The sequence below is a fragment of the Agrilus planipennis genome, unplaced genomic scaffold (genome assembly GCF_000699045.2).
Source record: "Agrilus planipennis isolate EAB-ADULT unplaced genomic scaffold, Apla_2.0 scaffold16, whole genome shotgun sequence".
Taxonomy (NCBI): Eukaryota; Metazoa; Arthropoda; class Insecta; order Coleoptera; family Buprestidae; genus Agrilus; species Agrilus planipennis.
This window is the reverse complement of record NW_020438946.1, coordinates 1,979,221-2,002,206: the sequence shown is the minus strand read 5'-3', so window position 1 is coordinate 2,002,206 and position 22,986 is coordinate 1,979,221. Positions and strand designations below refer to the sequence as shown.

The following is a 22,986-nucleotide window of genomic DNA, read 5'->3' as shown; positions in this document are numbered from 1 at the left end:
AAGTCAATAAAAAATAGACGAGATAGGTTGGTAGGACAACTTCTCAGACATGAAGGTCTAGTCAGAGACATATTAGAGGCAGAAGCAGGAATTAGAAGGGGTAGAGGTAGACCTAGGTTAGATTACTGTTCGCAAATAGTTAAGGATGTGGGTTGTTCTAGTTTTAGGGAAATTCGAAGTTTAGCTCAGGATAGGAAAGAGTGGAGGTACGTGTCCAATCAGTCTTAGAACTGACGACCTTATGATGATGATGAACAGTACCATGTGGCATATCAAATGAAAGGGCTTTTTGTAAGAGTGTCAAATATATTTTTTTATAATTTTAAAATAGTTTTAAAGTTGTTTAAGAAAATAGACGAAAATTGACCATTCCCGCACCCTTGTCTCCGAAACTACTGAACCTAAAATTTTGAAAAAAATACAGAAAATAGTTGTTTACTTATAGATTACAGGAAAATTAATAAGAAGTCTATGGTCTGAACATAGTGTGGTAAATCATTGTATGGGAGAACACTTTTTTTTTCAACTACAATGTTCAGTTGGTTCTCGGGTTAGGTTTGTGAATCGGATTAGATGCCTGAACTTTCATCGATCGTAGTGATTTGATCTTTCATGTTTCCTTTCACAAAAAAAATTGATTCCCAATCGACCAAGGAAGTGAAGTGTTCACGGACAGAAACAGGTTGCATTTTCGCATCGCATTTACGAATGTTCGGCTAGAACACGAACGGTCATCTTCTAGTGAATGTCTCTTAATTTTCAAACCTCGAAAACCACTCAAATTTACACGAACGAGGCATAGCTTTTTCCCCTTAGGCAATTTTGTACATTTCGTAAATTTCTGGGACACTTTTGCCTAATTTAAAACAAGTTGTATTACGTGATGGTTCCATAAGATCTTTATGTCTTTTTTTTTAACTTGCAGTTCTATATATATGACCCTTAAAATACCCGAAATTGACTTGTTTTCCGTTTAGATAAAGTACCTGTTGCTAGGTAACATAAACAAAATATCGTTTAAAATTTACTGCTTTTATGGCCCGTTAATATAGTAAAATTACGTAAGAGTAAAATATAAAATCGTTTTATGTCCTTTACCGAAGCTTCACACCACTCTCCGTTAGGGGTTGTTATTAATTATTTACACGTCTTTCCATACGTAGTAGACATTGATAAAAAGATTAATACAACTTGAAACATGATTTAATTTACTGTTCTAGATAAGGCCAGAAGCTTCTAACATACATGTAGATTTCACAGTATTAAAAATTCGATTTTTTAGAACATTTGAATGTGAAACCTTAAATATCAGTTTGCTTTTGCCTATCAATTTCAAATCGGTTTACCTTTTTTAATTCAAATTATATTTAAGTGTCTATTTGAATTCTGCAGCGTCTTCAATTGAGTAGATTAAGAACTGTCTTATTTCGTAATAACATATTTTATTTGTAATTAAACTAACAGTTATTTTATGAAATCCTGATAACAATTTTAAAAACACATTCATCATCGGATATCTCGCGTACATGGGGATCCTAATTTTTTCTTAGTTTTCTTGTACGAATCTTAATTTGAAAGGAAATTAATAAAAAAAGTGATATTTTCTTTCTATCTTAAAGCTCTAAGCTTTTTACTAAATTTTTAACTGGAGTGAGATTTTTACCTGCGATTGTGCAATGCGGATGGCTCTTCGGCTACTCGAATAGCTGGACACGTTATTTTCCAACGATTTGTCGTTTATGCCGACGGAATCTAAAATCTTTTCAGACCTGTCCAAAAGGCGCCTCGAATTCAAATTGTTTACAGTACTTTCCATATCGACGTCGTCTACCATCGATGTTCTTTTGTTAGCCCGCAGGCTTTTAATTCTTGAAGAAACCTGAAAATAAATTAAGATTTAGTTAACTCATATAAGATAGACAATTTAGGCAAGCAAATTAAGCATTACCTCTTAACTACTTACAAACAATTAATTAATACATTTAATAAAATATTAAATGCAGTAGCATCTAACTAAACAATGGGGTTTATATATCAGGGCTAACAATTTACGGATAAGGGCGAGAAGTTATTGACTCTTCTGATAGTTTCGTTCGCGATATTACTATATATACTTAACACCAGCGCAAGTAACTCCTGCGGTCTTAGACAGGGGCTGCCTTAGTCATTGCCAGACTTCGGACGAGTAGATCTTTACGGGGTCCTTGTCTTTGTGAAATTACTTTTAATGACGATTCTTATTGAGAAATGCAAAGCCATTAATAATAAATTTAGAGTTTTAAAATTGTTTATTAGAAATTAACAAGCATTAATAAATAGAGTCCGACCGAAAGTTCGGTTTCAGTTTCGGTTTCGGTCGGGTTTCGGCAAAAAAACGAGTTTCAGTTTAGTTTCGGTTTCGGCGGCAAACCTGCCGAAACTACGACCGAAACCGAAACTGCGTTCGGGAGCTCTCGCGTTCTGCTCGGTCATGTTCGGCGCGTTAAATTCCATCCAAGCGAAGTAGATTAGTAGACCTAGACATAAAAAAGCATGAATAATCTTCAAAAGAAAAATGAGTCTAGTCCACTATACTTACCCAAATAAACATCTCACCTATTTTAAGGCGCAATTAAAGTATTTCCTTAAATGAGGGGTTGTTATGTTGATTTTGATTTGATTATCAATATTAATTCTTCATCTGTTTTAATTTTAATGTTTGAAGAATGCTTTTATTTGATTGCATAAGATCGTATATCTGCGTCAGGAAAAGACAACACAAACGACATAACAACTTGTGCTAGTGTTAAGTATATTTAGTAATATTGGAAAGGAGGTTCATGTTCTATAACGAAAGTATTTGCTTATTGTAGCCGATTTACGATACGGCATATAGTATAAGTGATAGGCACCAAACCATTTTAATAAAAACATTGAATTCTTGATACGAAAGTACATCGCATTTCTTAACTTATTATATATAGATTACGTCCCTATTCCATAAGTAGTTTCGGTTACAGTTTCCGAATCCCGGGACCAAAAAGGTATTCGACTTTCGTATCAAATTTCAAGTCCCGATACTAGTCCTGAAAATCCAGAAACTAAGGTGATAACGAAATAAAACGAAAGTAAATTCGAAAAAACACGAACCCCCTTTCCTAGTGTAACCTACCATTATTCCGTGGGGGTAGGGTGGGTTTTATTACTTATTTTATTATTTTTTTATTAGCAACACATTTGAGTACAAGTCAGCACAACTTTTTTTTATTTTTTTCATAAAATGCGGAGTTATGTAACTCTGGCTAGTATAAAAAAACAACGTGAACATAAAGTTTTGTAGATTGCCAATTACGAAATGACATTCATTCCCAGTGTTTACACAGTTTTATCAAGAAACTTTTTTACGCAGCTACTTCATATTCATTAGTATCGGCTCTGCATTTTTATAACAGGAATTTTAGCGACTTGAGATCTAAAAAAGGCCTGCGTTTCACGCTCGAGTTTTCCAAAGTTTGAAGAGATTTCAAGTAACAAAATGTAATTCAGTAAACTTTATTAGTACCATAATTAAAATCCCTTCCTCTTTACACTCGCTCTTTTTTTTCCGGTTGTCAATGCTGTGAAAATTAAATATAGAACTTTTAGAAAATTCATTATCGCTTGTACAAGTCGTATTCATTTTCTGAGAGCTTATTAGTTGTTAGTTATTACATTACTCAGTATTAGTAGAGAAGTTTGTGATTAAACTAAAAGTTCTTTCTCAGACTGTACGGGAAATTTCACATACAATATATCGTAGTACGTACTTGGGTCTAGGGTTTCCAGCCCCGAAATTGTCCCAAAATTTTACCCACAAAATTTGGTCCCGCGATCTGTTATTCCCAGATCCTAAACAGTTCCAGTATTTTTAGTGGGTACCAAAATTTTGAAACTTGTCCACCTTTCATTATATATACCTAAATACTATGCATGTCGGTAGTGCATAGAACTTGAATCTATTCCCTATGTGCAACCAATCAAAAATTTAATAGAGAATGTATGCAACCAACTCTACCTGCTGATAGAGATATTTAGACCCGTCTAGTTTATTTTCAACTGGTATACGTCAAAATTGGTCATTTTTAATTAAGTATTTTGAATAAATAACATATTTTACATATTCAAACATTCTAATCGTCATTTAACTCCAGAATTTTGTGCTATATATAAATTAATTTTGAACATGGGGTTATTTATTAAAAAAAAAAGTTTTGCTAAGTATACCATGTGGCATATCAAATGAAAGGGCTTGTTCTAAGGGTGTCAAATATGTTTTTTATAATTTTAAAGTTAGTTAAGAAAATTGACCATTTCCCAACCCTTATTTCCGAAACTACTAAACCTAAAATTTTGAAAAACATACAGAAAATAGTTGTTTACTTATAGATTATAGGAAAATTAATAAGAAGTCTATGGTCTGAACATAACGTGGTAAATCATTGTATGGAAGAACACTTTTTTTTCAACTACAATGTTCAGTTGATTCTCGGGTTAGGTTTGTGAATCGGATTAGATGCCTGAACTTTCATCGATCGTAGTGATTTGATCTTTCATGTTCCCTTTTACAAAAAATTTGATTCCCAATCGACCATGGAAGTGAAATCTTCACGGACAGAAACTCGTTGCATTTTCGCATCGCATTTTCGAATGTTCGGCTAGAACACGAACGGTCATCTTCTAGTGAATGTCTCTTAATTTTCAAACCTCGCAACCACTCAAATGTACACGAACGAGGCATAGCGTTCTCCCCTTAGGCAATTTTGTCATTTAACTCCAGAATTTTGTGCTATACTAATCTATCCTGATTTTGCGGTAATTTTTCGCGCGTTTTCTTTTGCAAATATCGTTCGAACCGCTTCGTATAATCTGATTAAATTCAGCAAAATCTTAGTACTTTAAAGAGCAAATAGATCGCCTTTCTTTATTGTACATGTATACATTATTGTCGTTGAAGGAAATCCCAAAGCGGTGGACCTCTTACGGCCTAAAGCCGGTTCTGATTCGATTCGAATGTGTTACTTAAAATAAAATTTGAAGTGTTGTTTATAGCGTTCTATGAAATAGCGCATCGTTTCCGAACAGTGTGACACCACCACCCTCAAGGACATACATAATTCCTAGATAACTTAACCTTCTTTTGGCCGTTTTTATAGACAATATCCTCGTGACAACGACCGTGACGTAATAATTACTCCTGGTTCTGTGTGCCAATGTTCAAAGTTAATTATCTTTATACATATGCGTGTGCGTAAATATTCTATGGTCGCTAGACGAATTAGCGATTGCGTAAAAATAAAACCAGCGATGATTTTTGCGAATATTTCGCGAACGTGCATTACCAACCTATTTTAGCGCGTTAGTTTATGCAACGTGCCGCATAACTTCATCAACTGTTAAAGAAACAAACAATGTTTATTGCTAGAGGTATAATTATGTTACGAAAATGCTAGGGAAACCGAGACTCTATTTTCAGAATACGTGATTCGTTTGTCACACATTAACGTATGTAAGTATTATACGTATAAATATTCAGTATTTGTAGCACTTAATTAAATAACGTAGAAATTTAGAATATACTCGTACTTAAAAATGTAAGGTTGAGTTACAGAGATATAAGAGTGATACTTAGTTTGTATAAAGAGCAACAGGCAGTTATAAAGACATTAAACACAGTACAACTGTAAGGATAGATATACAGGGGCAGAACATTAGTATGCTTAGATTTGCAGATAATAGGACCTAGAGATAGCTTTAAATAAAATGGAAGCGATACTGACTAAACAGTATTGTATGAAAATAAATAAAAGTAAAACAAAAATACTGGTATGCAAAAAGAGAAAGAGTAGGGAAAGAGCTAATATAAAGATAGGAGACGAAAAATTAGAAGAAGTGGCTGATTTTAGATATCTAGGAAGCCAGATAAGTCAGGACGGAAGGAGTAGTAGGGATATAAAGCGGAGGATAGCGCAGAGTCGTGTCACCTTTAATAAAAAGAAGTCATTTTTGTGCTTGCGAACGGTTAATTTAGAAATTCGAAAAAGGTTGTTAAAGGTGTATGTTTGGAGCGCGATGCTGTACGGGTGCGAAACATAGACAGTGGACGCGGCGGAAAAGAAAGGCGGTGTTACAGACGAATGATGAGGATACCGTGGACAGAGAAGGTTAGAAATGAAGAGGTATTAGAAAGAATAGGAGAACAGAGGACTCTATGGGAGTTAGTAAGAAATAGGCGAGATAGGCTGGTAGGACATCTTGAAGGTCTAGTCAGAGACATATTAGAGGCATAAATAGAAGTTAAGAGGAGTAGAGGTAAACCTAGATTAGATTACTGTTCGCAAATAGTTAAGAATGTGAGTTATTCTAGTTTTAGGGAAATGCGAAAATTAGCTCAGAATAGGGAAGAGTGGAGATGCGTGTCCAACCAGTCAACTTGGTATCAGTTAATGTAACATATCGTTCGATATCAATGAATCACTTTTTCATTTAGTCTAGCTATAACCTCGTATATGTAAAGATACTGCTTTTTATTAATTTTCGTGAACCTATCTACTACATAGGTATCTATTTTAAATTTTATATTGCGGTTGTAATTGTAAGTCCGATTCATACTATCTATCAATTCACTGTCCAATCACCATTTGTTCAAACTATCATTGGAGAGAAATACTAGGGGTAATTGACTGTATCCTGACCTGACCGTTTCTTATAGCATAATACCATGTGGAATGCATACTCCAGCAGTTTACCTGTCTTGACGATGACTTGTACGAATCGGGCTCTATTTTACCTTTTTTTAAGCATAACTGGTTCACCGACATGCATCCCTCTGTAACGGCCGTTTTTCTTGGAATATAGGCATTAAGCGCAAAAATAGAATCTTGTAGAAATACCCATATTCACTTCCCGCTAAATTTTCCAATTATATATTCAAATCAAAACTATTTATAAAAGAAAAATCGGAGAGACAAGTAAAACAACTGGACAAAAATAATCGAAAATCAAATTAGTTGAAGATTAAAGGATACTTTTCCACAATAAAATTTTGTAAGTTTAGGAAGTTGGTAGCACGATGTTGAATTTTGTACATGTAATAAATGTATAAACTAGACCAGCAGTTGCAAAAATAAATTTTGATAGAAATCTCTTATACGAGGGTGGATTGATAAGTTTCCGGCCTAACCAAGAGATGGCGCCACTAGGCCTACCTTGAGGTGACATTCTATAGTACCATCCTTGGATAGCTTGTAGCTATAGTTTCAGCCCGATCTCCTTGCTAGTGTAGGTTTGACAGCACGCTGAACAAGACGCCTCTGTGGTTTTCGTAAAAATGGAAAAGCAGGAAAATCGTGCTGTCATCAAATACTTTTATTTGAAGGGGTTAACGCCGAAGGAAATTAAAAAAGAGATGGACTCAACACTGGGGACATCCTCCCCGTCATATTCAACCGTTAAGCAGTGGGTTTCCGAGTTTAAAAAGGGTCGTGTGAGCACCTCTGATGGGCCTCGCTCAGGACGCCCCGTTGAGGTCACAACTCCAGATATGATCGAAAAAATTCATCAAATAGTGCTGGGAGACCGCAGATTGAAAGTGCGTGAGATAGCTGAGACCTGTAAGATGTCATATGAACGTGTGCAACATATTTTGCACCAACATTTGCATATGGAAAAGCTCTGTGCAAGATGGGTGCCGCGTTTGCTAACAGTCGACCAAAAATTGATTCGAAAAAACATTTCTACCGCAAATTTGTCATTGTATAAGCGTAATCCAAGCGAATTTTTGCGTCGATTCGTAACCGTTGACGAAACGTGGGTCCACCACTACACTCCTGAAACCAAAGAACAGTCTAAACAGTGGATTGGACCAGGGGAACCAACTCCAAAGAAGGCAAAAACAATTTTTTCGGCGAACAAGGTTATGGCTACTGTTTTTTGGGATGCAAGAGGTATTATATACATTGATTACCTTGCAAAGGGTAATACTATCACTGGTCAATACTACGCAGACTTATTGCAACGTTTGAGCCACGAGGTGAAAATTAAACGACCTCATCTGGCGAAGAAAAAAATCTTGTTTCATCACGATAACGCACCAGCGCACACGTCAATCGTTGCGACGGCTAAAATCAACGATCTAAAGTTTGAATTGATGCCGCACCCTCCTTACTCTCCAGACCTAGCCCCGAGTGACTATTTTCTGTTCCCTAATCTCAAAAAATGGCTTGGCGGTAAGAGATTTGCGGACAATGAAGAAGTAATCGAAGCTGTAAATGGTTATTTTGAGGAGCTTGACGAATCAGTCTATAGAGATGGCATTAATAGACTGGAACACCGCTATGAGAAATGTATCAGCCTTGGAGGAGATTATGTTGAGAAATAAAAAAAAAAAATTTTTAAAAACCTTGTTTTTCTTGGTCAGGCCGGAAACTTATCAATCCACCCTCGTATTTCTGTAAATCGAAAAGGACAGAGCGGTTTTTTCGTAATTCACGCGTATAATTTTTACCACTGACTAAAGTATCGATAAACTGAATCTAAGAACATTGGAAATGTGAATTGTTAGTTTTTTCGTATAAGATTTTTTCGGATTATTTTGTTGTATTTTGGTGAATTTTAGTTTGATTGAAAGTGAGAGACCAAAATCATCCCAATATCCAGCACTTTTATTTTTTTTTTACGATTAGTGGTAGGTATTTATTTTCAAAAATGTCTATAAACTAGTAGGGTTTTTGACGTTATGGTTTTTCTAACATTAAAGTTAATAATGAGATCATGTGAATTTAATGGTTTTAAAAGAAACATTTTACCCAATGTGGAAAAATGGTAATATTTTACAAAAACTACTTATTCCTTAGCAATTAGATTGTGGTGTAAAAAGCAAAAATCGATAAAAATAAAAAAAGCCCATGTAAACATACTTGAGGTGGTAGTGACAATTCAAACAACACATCATGAAACATTCCCTTTATTTCAATAGATGCCCCTGATGCTCTAAATTTCTAAATCATCAGAAATTCGAACAGAAAAACAATAACAAAGCGGCTGTAAACTTGGGGCGAACAGTAGCTTTACGTTACCACTGAAACAAGAATTTTTTTTAGAAAAACATCATGCATATCATACATAAATTGTTTTAATATGTCAGTAGAAAGAGTGTTACAGAAGAATATCATTAATTGGCAAATTATAAATATCATTTAACCATGAGCGCCAACAGCAAAGTGCAAGGGGGTACACATGCAGCTCCGTGTAGTGAAATAAAATACATATAATAGAAAATTAAGATTTTTTAAAACCGATCGAACGGGCGAAAGTACGAATTGAACAAGTTGAGCATATATTTAGATCTAAACAGGTATTACAACAAAAATTGAAACAGAAAATCGTGATGTATTTGCGTTTTATCGTAAAATAACCAAACTTAATAAATAGCATTTGGAGCGTGTTGAGGAGAGAAATCTGTGTCAGTTAAATATTGTTTGAATTATATATAAATAATTCTTTTTATATGATTCATAGATATAAATTTCAGATAATTTTAAGAAGTTCCACATATGATTTTATTAAATTTTATATACGCCATTCGTAGCTAAAAAGTTGAATATGTTTTTATAAAATTTCATACAATTTCATATAATACTTCAGATGAAATTTTGTGCAAATATATCAAATTACATGAGATGCAATACATAGATATATAAAATTGTATATATAGTTTCTTGCGGCTTTATAGATAGTTTCGTTTTATATTAATTATTATGTATGTAGTATCATAAAATTTTATAATTGTGTAATATAATAATGTGTTGATGCATATGCAACTCCCTGAAAATAATCCTAACGGCGCCCATGCATCTAATTATTTATAAGCAATCTACCAAATACGATTAATTTAGATTCGATAAAGAAAAGCACAAAGCCAATGTTATTAAACTGAAATAAAAGATTGGTACGTCTTTTAGGAAATCCTACCCCATCATAGTCTAACCTTGTTCTTTGGTGCATCATGGCACTTCACACATACCAATCAGAGAACCCCTATCCTACTATAACCTAACCTAATTCCTTAATGCATGGTTATTTTATTTATTATTTTTTATTATTTTTAATTAAGATTAACTTTACTGATAGTAGATAAATTACGAACATATTATAAATCAAAAAATAGCAAAAATTGTATAATGCAATCATTTTTTACTTTCTATAAACAGAATATTAGAAAGAAAAGTATTCGGCCCATACGTACTTAATCGGTCATCTTTAAATAAATATTATTGCTTTGTTTTCTCAATTTTTATTTTTACTAATGACCACATTTGTATGTTTTCATAAATAGAATATCTACTTTATAGTTCCAAAATATTTTTCAGATGTGATTTTAATTTAATTCAGTTTTCCAGAAACGATTTGTTTATTAATTTTCTGACAGAATATTTCCAAATAAATTGTCCCAATTTCATGATTTACTGAAAACGATAAGCCCATAATCATGAATAAATTTTATAGATTATCGATTTGTGTTATGATGGGACTTAAAATACGAATGTCTCCAAAAGATTTTCAATCTGTTTCAGTATGTTATGTATTTGACTACATATGTGCTAATACATGCACAGGCTTCCCCGGCTGTTATTATCCTGTAGAATATGCATCGGAGTTTGTCCAAAAATAACAACGTTTTGTCGTCAACTTCATAAATACAATACCTGAAGATGCTATACACAATAGGCAAAGAAACTTTTAAAATACCGGAAAAACAACTTACTATATATAATATACTATATATAATATACATCCCTATTTTCCTAAAAACTGCATCCAAATTAGACCTGTTTGAAAGAGAAAAAAGAAAAAAGAAATTTTACGTCATCCTACTGTACATGCTATTGTTATTTTATTGATTCGTTTCGAACGAAATGTCATTCGTACCTGTATCCGCTAGACGGCATGAAAACGTTTGCAAAGTTCTTTCCTTTAATGCATTTTCGCGAAATCGAAATTGCGTGGCCGACCAAAATAAACTTCACATTTCATTGCCACTATAAATAGAGATGAATGGGCCAAAACAATTTATTGTTTCCAATTTCCAAATTGTCTGTTATGTCTGATTCGAACATAGGGTAAAGAGTAATAATGAGTGGGCAATTCGAACAAGAGTCAGTATATTTTTTTTGGCTAGCGTGCCTAGCAGAATTCACTACATGATCCCTTTAGGTGATTTCATATGTATGTACGATAGATACCTTTTTGGCAACTACAATGCTTTGTATGTAGGTATGTACATTTACAAAATAATTATTGACATTTATTTTACTTACGTTAGTAAGCGATCTTAAAACAGTCGAAAGTGTAATGGATTCTTTTATCATTTGTCACACACACGAAACACTTTTGAGACATTAAATGGTAAATACTGATAAAATAATAAATGTGAAGATATAGTCGATTCTAATTCAACAAAAACTTGAATAGAAAACCTACTCCTTTAGTATATGAATAATTATTTTTTTTTTTTTTTTTATCGTCATCGTCAGTACCCAGCCTCTCAAAATAAGTTAATCCGTTTTGAAAAGACATGTCTCTCTATCAATAAATTGTTAAAATATTTTCAGATAGATTTAGTTTTCAAAACGGCTGTTTAGTACCTACAACGGTAATTAATTTATCAAAATTACCATTGCATCTCATCAGCACGTCATAGGTAGTCTCTATAAATCGAACCGAAGATGTTCAGTATGAGTATGCTATAATAATATTGAGTTATGGCAGTCTATAGTCATCTAGTGCATTTGCACTTGTCTAACATTTAAAATACTTTACAAACCATTTCCAAAAGTCTAATCTAAAATTAATATTTAAAACATGTCGGCAAATCGTAAGGTCTTGGTTAATAAATTGGTCACTAATTAACTATCGGCCACGAAAAAAAAACGAAAAATCTCAAACCTATCGTAAGAGGGTTTATTTAAGCGGTTAGTAAAAGTTGAGAAAGTTTGCAAGTCAATGAGTGAGAATACCTCGTCATCGATGTCGTCGAAGGCGGTGTCGATTCGGGCTCCGCGTGAATCGAAAAGTTGTCTGCCGGAAATAGCTTTTTCTGCACGACGCCGAAAATCGTTTATGTCGTCGTCGGCGAAAGCTCTTTCGTGGCGATCGAGAATATCTTGAGGAATGGATGTCTGCCTTGGAGGAGGCGACAGCGGTCTTCCGGAATATTTTCGGTCCAGCCTGTCCAATGCCGGCTTGTACAGACTCTCGCCCATGTTGTAATTGACATCGTAAAGACGCGTTCGGGGTCTGCTAAGAATCGTTCTTTTCGACATTTTCTGAAAATTAATACATACTAGTTTACATAATTCCGAAAAATGTTGTAGCTTTCATGGTAATATTTGCAATATTAGCATCTAGCAAGGAGGAGTTAGAGATAGCTTTAAATAAAATGGTATGCAAGGGAAAAAAGTAGATAAAAAGCGAATATAGATATAGGAAACGAAAGATTAGAAAAAGCAGCAGGACGGAAGTAGTAGTAGGGATATATACAGCAGAGAATAGCGCAGGGTCGAGTCACCTTCAATAAAAAGAAGTCACTTCTATGCTCGCGTATGGTTAATTTAGAAATTCTAAAAAGATTTTTAGAGGTGTATGTTGGCAGCGAGGCGCTGTACGGGTGCGAAACATGGACGATGGGCGCGGATGAAAAGAAAAGGTTAGAAGCGTTCGAAATGTGGTTTTATTAGCGAATGATGAGGATACCGTGGATAGAGAACGTTAGCAATGAAGGGATATGAGAAAGAATAGAAGAACAGAAGACTCTATGGAAATCAATAAGAAATAGGCGAGATAGCTTGGTAGGACACGTTCTCAGGCATGAAGGTCTAGTCAGAGACATATTAGAGGCAGAAACAGGGGTTAAGAGGAGTAGAAGTAGACCTAGATTAGATTACTGTTGGCAAATAGTTAAGTATGTGGGATGTTCTAGTTTTAGAGAAATGCGAAGATTAGGTCAGAATAGGAATAAGGAACAGATGTGCGTGTCCAATCAGTCTTAGGGCTCTTCCTTATGATGATAGCAATATTTGAAAGCACAGATAGTTAACTTAATCCATTACATAATAAAGGGTTCCTATTTTCCCTTTGAGGTACGGAACCCTAAAAATGGTTAAGTTAGTTACAAGTATTATAATTACAAATTGCCCTACTATTCCCTACATAAACGATTACTGTAAACAGACAGTATAAGGATTGTCTTAATCGGAAACAACAATAAAAAATAGTATTATTTTAAAAACTATTTACTAAAATATAATACTTTGCATTTTGTGTTTTGAAATCGTTTTTCAGAACAATTTAACATATAATATTCAAAATAAAGATCAATTCTTTTCATATTTTGGATCTTTAATTGAAATGTATTGTAACAACAATATTTAACACTTCTGTGGCTACATTTACATGCACAGATTGTTAATATATTTAATTTAATTTTAATCTTGTGTAACTGGCAACTATCATTAAGAACAGGACCAGTACTCTTAAACAGTTATAAAATCTAAGAAGAAGTTAATTGGTAGTGAAAGCATTAACTTGTAGATCTGAAATACGAAAACAAATATTTCTCTTCAAAATTGACGTAAATTTTGTGTTATATAGATTAAAAAAGATAAAATATCGATGGTATTAATATACAAAATCGTATCTAACCAACCCTACGCCTGTAAATAGCATAATCATGACAGATTTATTTGGCGAAAAAAATAACAAGTTTCGATGCCAAACATAATAACAGGTGAACGATCGACTTTATACAAAGAATATTGGTCGAATATTAAGTATGTCCTGTCTATATCTACTTTTAAAATTTTAAGCCAAAAGTATAACCAACTTCATGATAGCTTTTTTTTTACAAAAATAATACGTAGGTCGTAAGAAATAAATCAAAAATTTGGAGTGGGTTTTTACATCATTGCTGATGACGTGTAGTTAAATCAAGCTTGAGTTGTGAATGGAAATTTTATTAAATATCAAACGAAAATAAAAATTAGGTCAAGTGTAAACAAATTTACTTAACCGAAATTCTGAGAAAAAGAAATTAAAATAGAAACGTTGATGTGATATTGCTCACAAAACATTTTCATTTTTAATTATATGTATGTAAGATATATTAGGTATTTTAAGTTTGTATATTAGGTAAACAGACATATAGATACCAGGGTGGTTATGTATATGAAAAGTAAGGAGAAGTGTTTCAATAAATGTTAACGTTGACGTTCGTGTAAAAAATCTTTGGCTAGGAAAAATACCAAATTATTCTAATACGAGTCTGAAAATCCCATTTAGATTTTTAAATAAGCTTTAAGTCTGTAGAGCCCTTTCGTTGAACAACCCCTTTGACTTTGAATAAATATTACTGATTATTACAATTACTTTCTGATGATGATTTTTTACTAGTTCAACCTCGTCAACGCCGAACTACTTACTCTCTTGGGTTTAGTTTACATTTTCTAATTTAATAGCATAAATATATCAAATTTGGTATCCAACAAAACTACATACATACCTACATAATTCCTTTATTTTTTTTTTAATACCTGCCTGCTGTATTACTTCGGACACCTAAACTGTTTATTCAATTTTCGATAAGTTTTATTTTCTTTTTTTTAAAAAAAAAAAAAAACTGTTTAAAATTATATTTTAAAATAAAAATAAATGTCTGTGGTATCTAAAGTAATTATTCTTGAGTATACAGTAATGATTCGCTAATCCGAAAAACGGTGATTCGAATCACTTATTAAAGCCAATTGATCTTCTTCAACATTTTATTTATTTCGTTTTGTTTTTAAAGTTCAGATACGCTACATCCGCCTTTTTCTATTTCAAATATCTGCGTTAACAATTCCAGGACAATGTGTTAGCACACTTAAACAAAAATACCTGACAAAATTTAATTGCGGACTCCCAAATCTAAAGTTATAGTTAGAACAACATTTGCTTGGACCACTAACTATTATTAGTCAACGGGTTGTAGATCATGCCCGGGAAGATGTGTGCCGATGGTGTAGCATTACATGCGGCTCAAATCCACTTCGGAAATGCCACTTATAAACATTTACATTGAAAAAAAAAAATAAGTACTCATACATTTTGACCGTCTGACAATCCTGTCGCGCTTTTTTAAGTACTTAGTTAACTAATAAGTTGCTCGCATCTCCCTAACTAAAAACTTTTTTTACTTCAAAACCACTCGTTATAGGTCGCGATTTCTTGTATTAGGAATTTTCTTGTCGTTGTCCTAGGTAAACTAAAGTAAACTAGGTCAAAATAAAACAAAAGGAGCGTTAGGGTTTATTTTCGCGGTGTAACAGGTCTTTTTTGTGTTATTTGTGTGGATAATGGACTCACCAGGAATTTTCGTATTTCGTCTCAATCTACCACACTTCGCGCGCACTTGAATCGAAATAAACTCACTCGCTCCGCTCGTTTTTCTCTCCCACCTTTATCTCCCACTCATAATTATTTTTATTTTCTGGTTTTGTAATTCCATCCCGACGAATAATAGATACAAGTGTACAACGGAATAAATTACCTACATTTCTAAACAAATAATCGTCTTGTAATTGTTAATATACGTTTGTTTTTACTTGGAATTCAAATCAAAACACACATGTTGTAAGTTGCAATGCGTATCAAACCGTACAATTTTTAAGTTAATTTTGAAATTGAGCGCCGTTATTACTAGTTTAATGTTGTTTTCAATTAATATTTTCAAAAACGCAAACATTTCTTCATCGGTTTCCCATTTAGCATTGGTTAAAATCGTGATCCTTTTTCTGATATAAATTAAGACAGAATCGCCTTGCTCACACTTCCAGTTAAAAATAACATTAAATTTAAGGTCTATGCCTATTATTCCAGTTAATTATAATTAGGGTATTTAACTTTTTCATCTAATATTTAAAACAACTTATTAATACATATGCCGTAAAAATATTCTTGTAAAATTCTACAAATAACGCAGGCAGAAGAAATTAATGTTTAATTTTAATCGTAGCCTCTCCCTTCTTTTTTAATATCTACACATTTAAATTTTCAAATATAAAGATGTAAAATGGTAAAAACAAAGTTATCTATATTTCTATGGAGTTCAATAATGGGTGAATCTATATTCCATTTGCGTTCATTAGTTTTACCCACATCTGACGGCTGCAAACGTCACAAATGGTGGGATTATAAAAGAGACTTCATCAAAAGTGTGATAAAGGCTCCACGTCCTTAATATATTTAATGGCTCACAGGCCCGGATAATTCTGACGGAATATTAATGTTAGAATAGATTTCTGTAAAAGTGGTAATCTTTAATTTTATAAAATAGCTCATTCCTATTAGTAATTAATACCAAACAAGCAAATATTCTCCTAATTCGAAATATTATTTTAATTTTTTGATTGCCCTTTTAATTATTTAAGTACGGACGGTAACATGCTTAAGGTTATTTTTGATTATATTGACTTGGTTTGCTTTAATTTTGTTATTAAAAAAAATATAGGGCCCCAAGAGGTTCGACTAATTAGGAAATATGTTTTTATAATGACATGAAGTGCTGTATCTAAAATTAGTAATTAAAAATGATGAAGCATTGCTGTTCAGCATCTTTCCTACAGTTCATGCAGTTAATCTAGAACATTAAATTTCTCCTTTATTGTAGGGGCTGAGATTATCAAAATTTAATAAGGGCTGTTGAGGGAACGGCAGACAAGAAGGTTGTCGTAAAAGTAACCGGTGAGCGTTTTCCACCCCTTTTGAAATCTTTTTATTGTTGCATTTGTATTAATTTACCAAAACTTGAAAGTTTCTCCTTTATTGTAGGGACTAATTTATCAAAATCTAATGAGAGTTTTATAAAGAAAAAAATGTGTATGAAATATTACATGATCTATTAGCGCATATATAAATATTTAAAAATACAAACGTTTATTCATCGATTTCCTATTTAGCTTTGGTTAAAATCATAATCCTTTTGCTTACTAATCTAAGACAGAATTACCTTGGTCCTGTTAAAAATGTTCCAGTTAAAAATAACTTTAAATGGAAGTCCTGTATTTATTATTCTAGTTAATTACAATTAAAATATTTAACTGTTTGATTTAAAATTTGCAACAATTTATACATAAGTAAAATACATCTAACTCAAAAGTATTTTTACAAATTTCTATACACAGTACAGACAGAAGATGTTAAAGTTTAATTTTGATCGTAGCCTCTCCCTTCTCTTTTAATATCTACACATTTAAATTTTCAACTATAATTATATTAAATGGTAAAAACAAAGTTATCTACATTTCCATGGAATTCAATAATGGAAGTATCTATTTTTCATTTGCGTTCATTAGTTTTACCCACATCTGACGGCTGCAAACGTCACATATGGTAGAATAATGAAAAGCAGACTTCGTCAAAACTGCGATAGGGGCACCACGACCTTAATATTTTTAATGGCTCGCAGGCCCTGACTACTCTGATAGTCAATGATACAATAGACTTCTGTAAAACGTGGTAATTTTTAATTTCATAAAATAACTCATTCGAATTAGTAATTAGGCTCTATGTTCTTAATATTTTTAATGCCTCACAGCCCTGACTATTTTTGATAGAAAATATTAATAATTTACTTCTACAAATAGTTCCATAAACTTTTTATATCTACGGGCCGTTCTAATTATCTATGGTTCTATTTATCATTAATTTTAATCATGGCTGCTGTTGTTTGTCATACTTGTTAGAAAAAGTATCGTGCTGTGCTTGATAATTTTAAAAATTTGGGGTTTTGCTGTGCAGTTGAAATCATACTTAATTGTTAAAATTTTAAAGCAATGGAAATAGAGTAAATGACTGAAATGTTGTAGCACGTCATCATATTCCAATTAACCTCATTTTTATATTTTTAGGTCGTCAGGAGGCAGTGATTCCGTAGAAGTAGTACAAAAAGTTGAACAAGAAGATGTTCCTATTAAAAAGAAGCATAAAAAGGAACACAAACATAAACATAAAAAACATTCCTCTGAAAAGTCGAAAAAGCACAAAAAGCATAAAAAGCACAAACATAAACATAATGAAGAAGTAGCTGATAACAAAGCTGACAATGATCGGTATACACCAGAACTTTCCCCCAAAGCTAATCAAATATCTAGTTTTAATAGTAATTATATCTCTAATGGTAAATCTTATTCAGGCACAGATGAAATTGAAAGTAAGTTAAAGATGGATGCTGATGAAGTGGCCAGTTATGTAGCTGCAGGCTTATCCACAACACATTCCCTAGAAGTCATATCCTCAGAAACAGAAACAGTGGAACCAGAAGCAGAGTGTGATAGTGATGCTATTGATATTTCTGTAATTGAAGCAGACATGGATCTTGAAGAACTGATGAGACAAAAAGAACTGTTACAAGCCGAAATTGCGAAAGCTGGTCATACAATAACTTTATCACCCACTGCCAATAAAATTGATGATGTTATTCTTGTTGATGACTCTAGTGATGAATCGTCTAGAGAACAGAGCCATATCCAACGTTCTAAAAGCAGAGAAAGAAGAGTAGTGATTAGAAAAAGACATAATGATCATAATCACGAGGAAATTTACAAAAGAATAAGAACGTCCAGTAAAGACCGAAGTTATAGAGAAAGGTTGATCAAAGATAGTCACCAAAAAGCTAGAGATATAGAACGAGAACGAAAATCATTAGAGCGTCATTCAAGTATGAAGTCTAGTAATCGTCAAAGACATTATACAGAAAGTAATAGAAGGTCCAGAGATCGAGATATCCGAAAATCAAATGACACAAAAACTTCTAGGGATTATGATCATCATAGGAACAGGGATAGAATGTCCCATGAAATTGATTTGAGAAGATCATATGATAGGGACAGTAGGAGATCACGGGAGAGGAATGACATTCTTTATCGGAGATCTCGAGATCGAAGTGGGAGGAAATCGAGAGACCGCGATATTTCACGATCAAGAGCTCGAGATCGATCCCCTGATAGAGATAGAAGAAGAGACAGATCGAGAGACGAAAGACGTACTCCTCGAGACAAAAGACGTTCTGATAAGGATAAAAATAACTGGAGGGATAAGAAGGAGAAGACTGACAAGTTCAAGGATTCTTTGAGTGAAGGTTTACATAGAGAAGTGAGTACTGATGAAGATATGGAACTGGATATTGATATAAAAGATGAAGAAGATGAACAGGAGATTATTGAAAGAAGGAGGAAAGAGCGTGAAGCTTTATTACTGGTAATATTACAAAAAATTACAGGGATCATGAATTATTAATCATTAAAGTAAAAGTTTATCCACAATAATAATTTCAAAAATAAGTCATTTAATGAAAATAATAAGTTTAAATTAACTAGTAAGTTGCATGTGACCTATTTTATCAAAAATGTATAAGTTAAATTTTACATAAATTATTTCACTGCATTTTGCATTTCATAATTGTGATTAGTTTGTTTTCTACAGAGATTGAAAGCCAAATCGGATAATGAAAGTGACCAAAATGATGTTCAAATCGTACCTGTAGAATCTGAGAAACGACAAGAAGAAAAAATAATTTCCCACAAAGTTGAAGAAGAATCTATAAAAGAAAATACTGAAATTGAACCATCCTTGACTCCTCCGCTTTTGCCAAACATGAAAAACAATATGCAAAACAAAACAGAAGTTCAAAATGAAAAGAAACAAGAAAATAAAGAGAACATATTCAAAAAAGAACAGTGGGATATTTTTGCCGATGACAAGGACATGTTTAAGGGCAAATACAATGTAAGTTTTTTATATTTATTTTAATTACAATAGTACATTCCTATAATAGTATATTCTCTCTATAACGTGTGTGTGTTTTTTTTTAAGTATTTCATTAAAACTCACGCTTTTCCAAGAAATAACTTTTTTATATATATTAAACTCATATATTACATATCAGGTTTGCACATGTATAAGTAATGAATATTATAATCTTGGTATTTGCATACATACAACCTGAAAAAAATAAAAATATATNATATATATATATATTCGCTTAGTTTAGATGTGAGTCGAAAATCAGAGCCAATGAGGCTTGAAAAGTTTTTTATTCCAATGCAAAACCAACACCATCGTTTCGCCTCATTGGTTTTGATTCTACTCATATACATTTTTATCTTTAACATTTACCTGTTTCAGTCCCCAAGTAATATAACACACAAGGGCAGTGCTTATGATAACCCCTCTCTGACTGATAACTGGGATGATACAGAAGGTTATTACAGGGTACGAATAGGGGAAAATTTGGACAATAGATACACTGTTTATGGTCATACTGGACAGGGTGTTTTCAGTAGTGTCGTTAGAGCCAGAGATCAAGCAAGAGGCAGCCAGGATGTAGCTGTAAAAATAATTAGAAATAACGAAATCATGTAAGTGTCATTATGTGATCAAAAATTGTTCCCGATGGGCATCTAGTAGCAAAATATCTTCAAATCAATTTTATTAAGCATTTAATAATATTTTTCCACGTAAAAAAAAGCCATCGAAATCGATTCAGCCGTTTCAATGATTATTCCGTACAAATAAACAAACAAGCAAACCAAAAAATTAGCCCATACAGACAGTAAACTAAAAATGTTTAAAGATCGTTTGTGTTTTAATAGCGTACGAGTCACCCTATGATTTTAAAAAGAGCGCTTACTTCGATATTACTGATAGATAGTTCAATTTTATTTATATGTATATATAGATGTATAGATATAGATTAGATAAAAAATTGTTGCAGGCATAAGACTGGTCTTAAAGAACTGGAAGTGTTAAAAAAACTAAATGATGCAGATGCTGAAGACAGGTTCCATTGTCTAAGATTATTTAGACATTTTTTCCACAAGCAACATCTGTGTTTAGTGTTTGAACCCTTGTCTATGAATCTTAGAGAAGTGTTAAAAAAATACGGTAAAAACGTTGGTTTGCATATAAAAGCTGTCAGAAGTTATACACAACAGCTACTACTAGCGTTAAAACTACTTAAAAAAACCGGTGTCTTACATGCTGGTAAGTTTATTTTTCTGTTTTTCTTATTTTTAGGCGTGGTGTATATCGATGGTACGTTACATTTTTACCACATTAATTGTGATATTTTTTTAATATTTATTGCATATAATTTGTTTTAAGATATCAAACCGGACAATATTTTGGTAAATGAGAGCAAGTTAGTACTAAAATTATGCGATTTCGGTTCGGCCTCATACATAACCGACAACGAAATAACGCCCTACCTTGTGTCAAGATTTTACCGAGCTCCTGAGATCATTTTGGGTATAGCGTACGACTACGCTATAGATATGTGGTCTGCCGCATGTACCGTTTACGAGTTATACACTGGTCGTATTCTTTTCTCTGGGAAATCAAACAATCAAATGCTAAAATTTTTCATGGACTTAAAAGGGAAATTTCCAAACAAAGTGATCCGAAAAGGAGCCTTTCGTGAGCAACATTTTGATGCAAATTGTAACTTTTTGTATCATGAAATTGATAAAGTGACTGAGCGGGTAAGTAAACGATATTTATTTTTATTATGATGTCCCTTTTTAAATAATTTGTTACTTAGTTTATCCTAGAAAAAAAGCACTATTGTATCTTTTTTGTTCTTTTATTTATTTCCATTTCAATTAAAATCTTTTTGCTTTCGTGTAATGTTTTACGTCTCACAAATTTGAGAAGTAATAAAAATATTTCTTTAACAGGAAATAAACTGTCTTTCCAAGTAAAACTTTATGTAATTACTATCAAAAAGCATATTCACGATAAAAAGATCTTTTTGTTGTTTAAATCAAGAAACATTTTTCGTTGTAATGCTTCTTATGAGTAAATTGAAAATCAAATATTTTTGTAAATCAGAAGTCAGAATAAATGTAAATGTCAAATTTTCCTTTAAAGGTTTATTGTATTTCGTTTAGTTTCTACAGTTGCATTGTTTTATTCTTCTGTGAAGCAACAACGACTAATTAAGTATACAAAACGAATCACCTGCTACTAAAATTAAAGTTTTATTACTATTATTATTATTACTTTAATAAGAATTTTGTTTGAATTTAGGAAAAAGTTGTAGTGATGTCGGTGGTGAAAGCAACAAGAGATTTACAATCAGAATTAGTTGCCGGTCAAGCTTTACCAACTGATCAGCTACGCAAGGTGTCCCAGCTCAAAGACTTCCTGGATAAGGCTTTGGCCGTCGATCCCGTAAAAAGGATCAGCCTCAATAATGCCTTAACGCACCCTTTTATACAGGACAAGATTTGAGACTCGGTTTAGAGGTAAAAATAAAAAATTGGGGCTGTCGAAGATTTTGATTCTATATATAGAATACATAAAAAAGCCTCTCCATTAGATACTAATTTAAAAAAAAAATAAGCGTGGGTATTCACTCTATAATTTTAATCAACTCAACGTTTATAGTGATGAGATGAAATACTGTTAAGGAATACTTATAGTTTTTTAATGCTGTGTACATTTTTATTGTGGTTCATTAATTCAAATAAAACCATTCGATAGTTCGATTTGTCTGGTAAATTTTAAATAACGTGAAAAACGGAATACAAAAGCATTTGTTGTAAAATAAAATATGAAACGTTTCCGAATTCATAACGAACTTTTGTATTCAGTTTATCTATGTGTATATCTTGATCCTGATTTTATGAAAAGGTTTTTGTTACAGAGAATACCGGAGGTGTCTTGAAAAAAGAAGCTATTTGGTGAAACACTGAGAAAGGTACTTTTGAGAACCGGTTTTTAATGAGTACATTCATTAGCCAAAAGAATATATTTTATAGGTGATTAAAATAAAGTTACATTTCCTTGATTAAATAACTTATAAATAAACAAATTTATTTTAATCACTCATTTCAAATAGACAACCGATGCTTATTGTTTTTGTTTGTTTGTTTATTT

The 22,986-nt window shown here is 32.6% G+C and overlaps 2 protein-coding genes across 3 annotated transcripts in view; one reads left to right on the top strand and one right to left on the bottom strand.

The window, feature by feature from the left end:
* The window catches only part of LOC108744713, a 23,177-nt gene extending 7,658 nt beyond the window's left edge, over positions 1 to 15,519 (bottom strand). Inside the window, exons 1-3 of the mRNA XM_025974695.1 lie at positions 15,415 to 15,519; positions 12,033 to 12,341; positions 1,664 to 1,879 (exon numbers count right to left, since the gene is read on the bottom strand). Of these exons, the coding sequence (XP_025830480.1) occupies positions 1,664 to 1,879; positions 12,033 to 12,338 (522 nt within the window). The 5' untranslated portion in view covers positions 12,339 to 12,341; positions 15,415 to 15,519. The remainder of the gene's footprint in view (positions 1 to 1,663; positions 1,880 to 12,032; positions 12,342 to 15,414) is intronic.
* Positions 15,520 to 17,731: 2,212 nt separating this feature from the next.
* Positions 17,732 to 22,959, top strand: LOC108744678 (serine/threonine-protein kinase PRP4 homolog). Of its 2 annotated transcripts, none has more exons than XM_025974679.1 (8): positions 17,732 to 17,893; positions 17,958 to 19,305; positions 19,531 to 19,833; positions 20,233 to 20,465; positions 20,822 to 21,090; positions 21,211 to 21,587; positions 22,135 to 22,352; positions 22,754 to 22,959. In XM_025974679.1, exons 1-7 carry the CDS (start codon positions 17,883 to 17,885, stop codon positions 22,336 to 22,338), a joined length of 2,745 nt encoding a protein of 914 aa, XP_025830464.1. In that variant the 5' UTR covers positions 17,732 to 17,882; the 3' UTR covers positions 22,339 to 22,352; positions 22,754 to 22,959. The 2 variants fall into 2 exon arrangements, with proteins under 2 accessions (XP_025830464.1, XP_025830465.1); XM_025974680.1 differs by lacking the exon at positions 17,732 to 17,893 and having other exon boundaries at positions 18,067 to 18,158; positions 18,242 to 19,305.
* Positions 22,960 to 22,986: the final 27 nt, after the last annotated feature.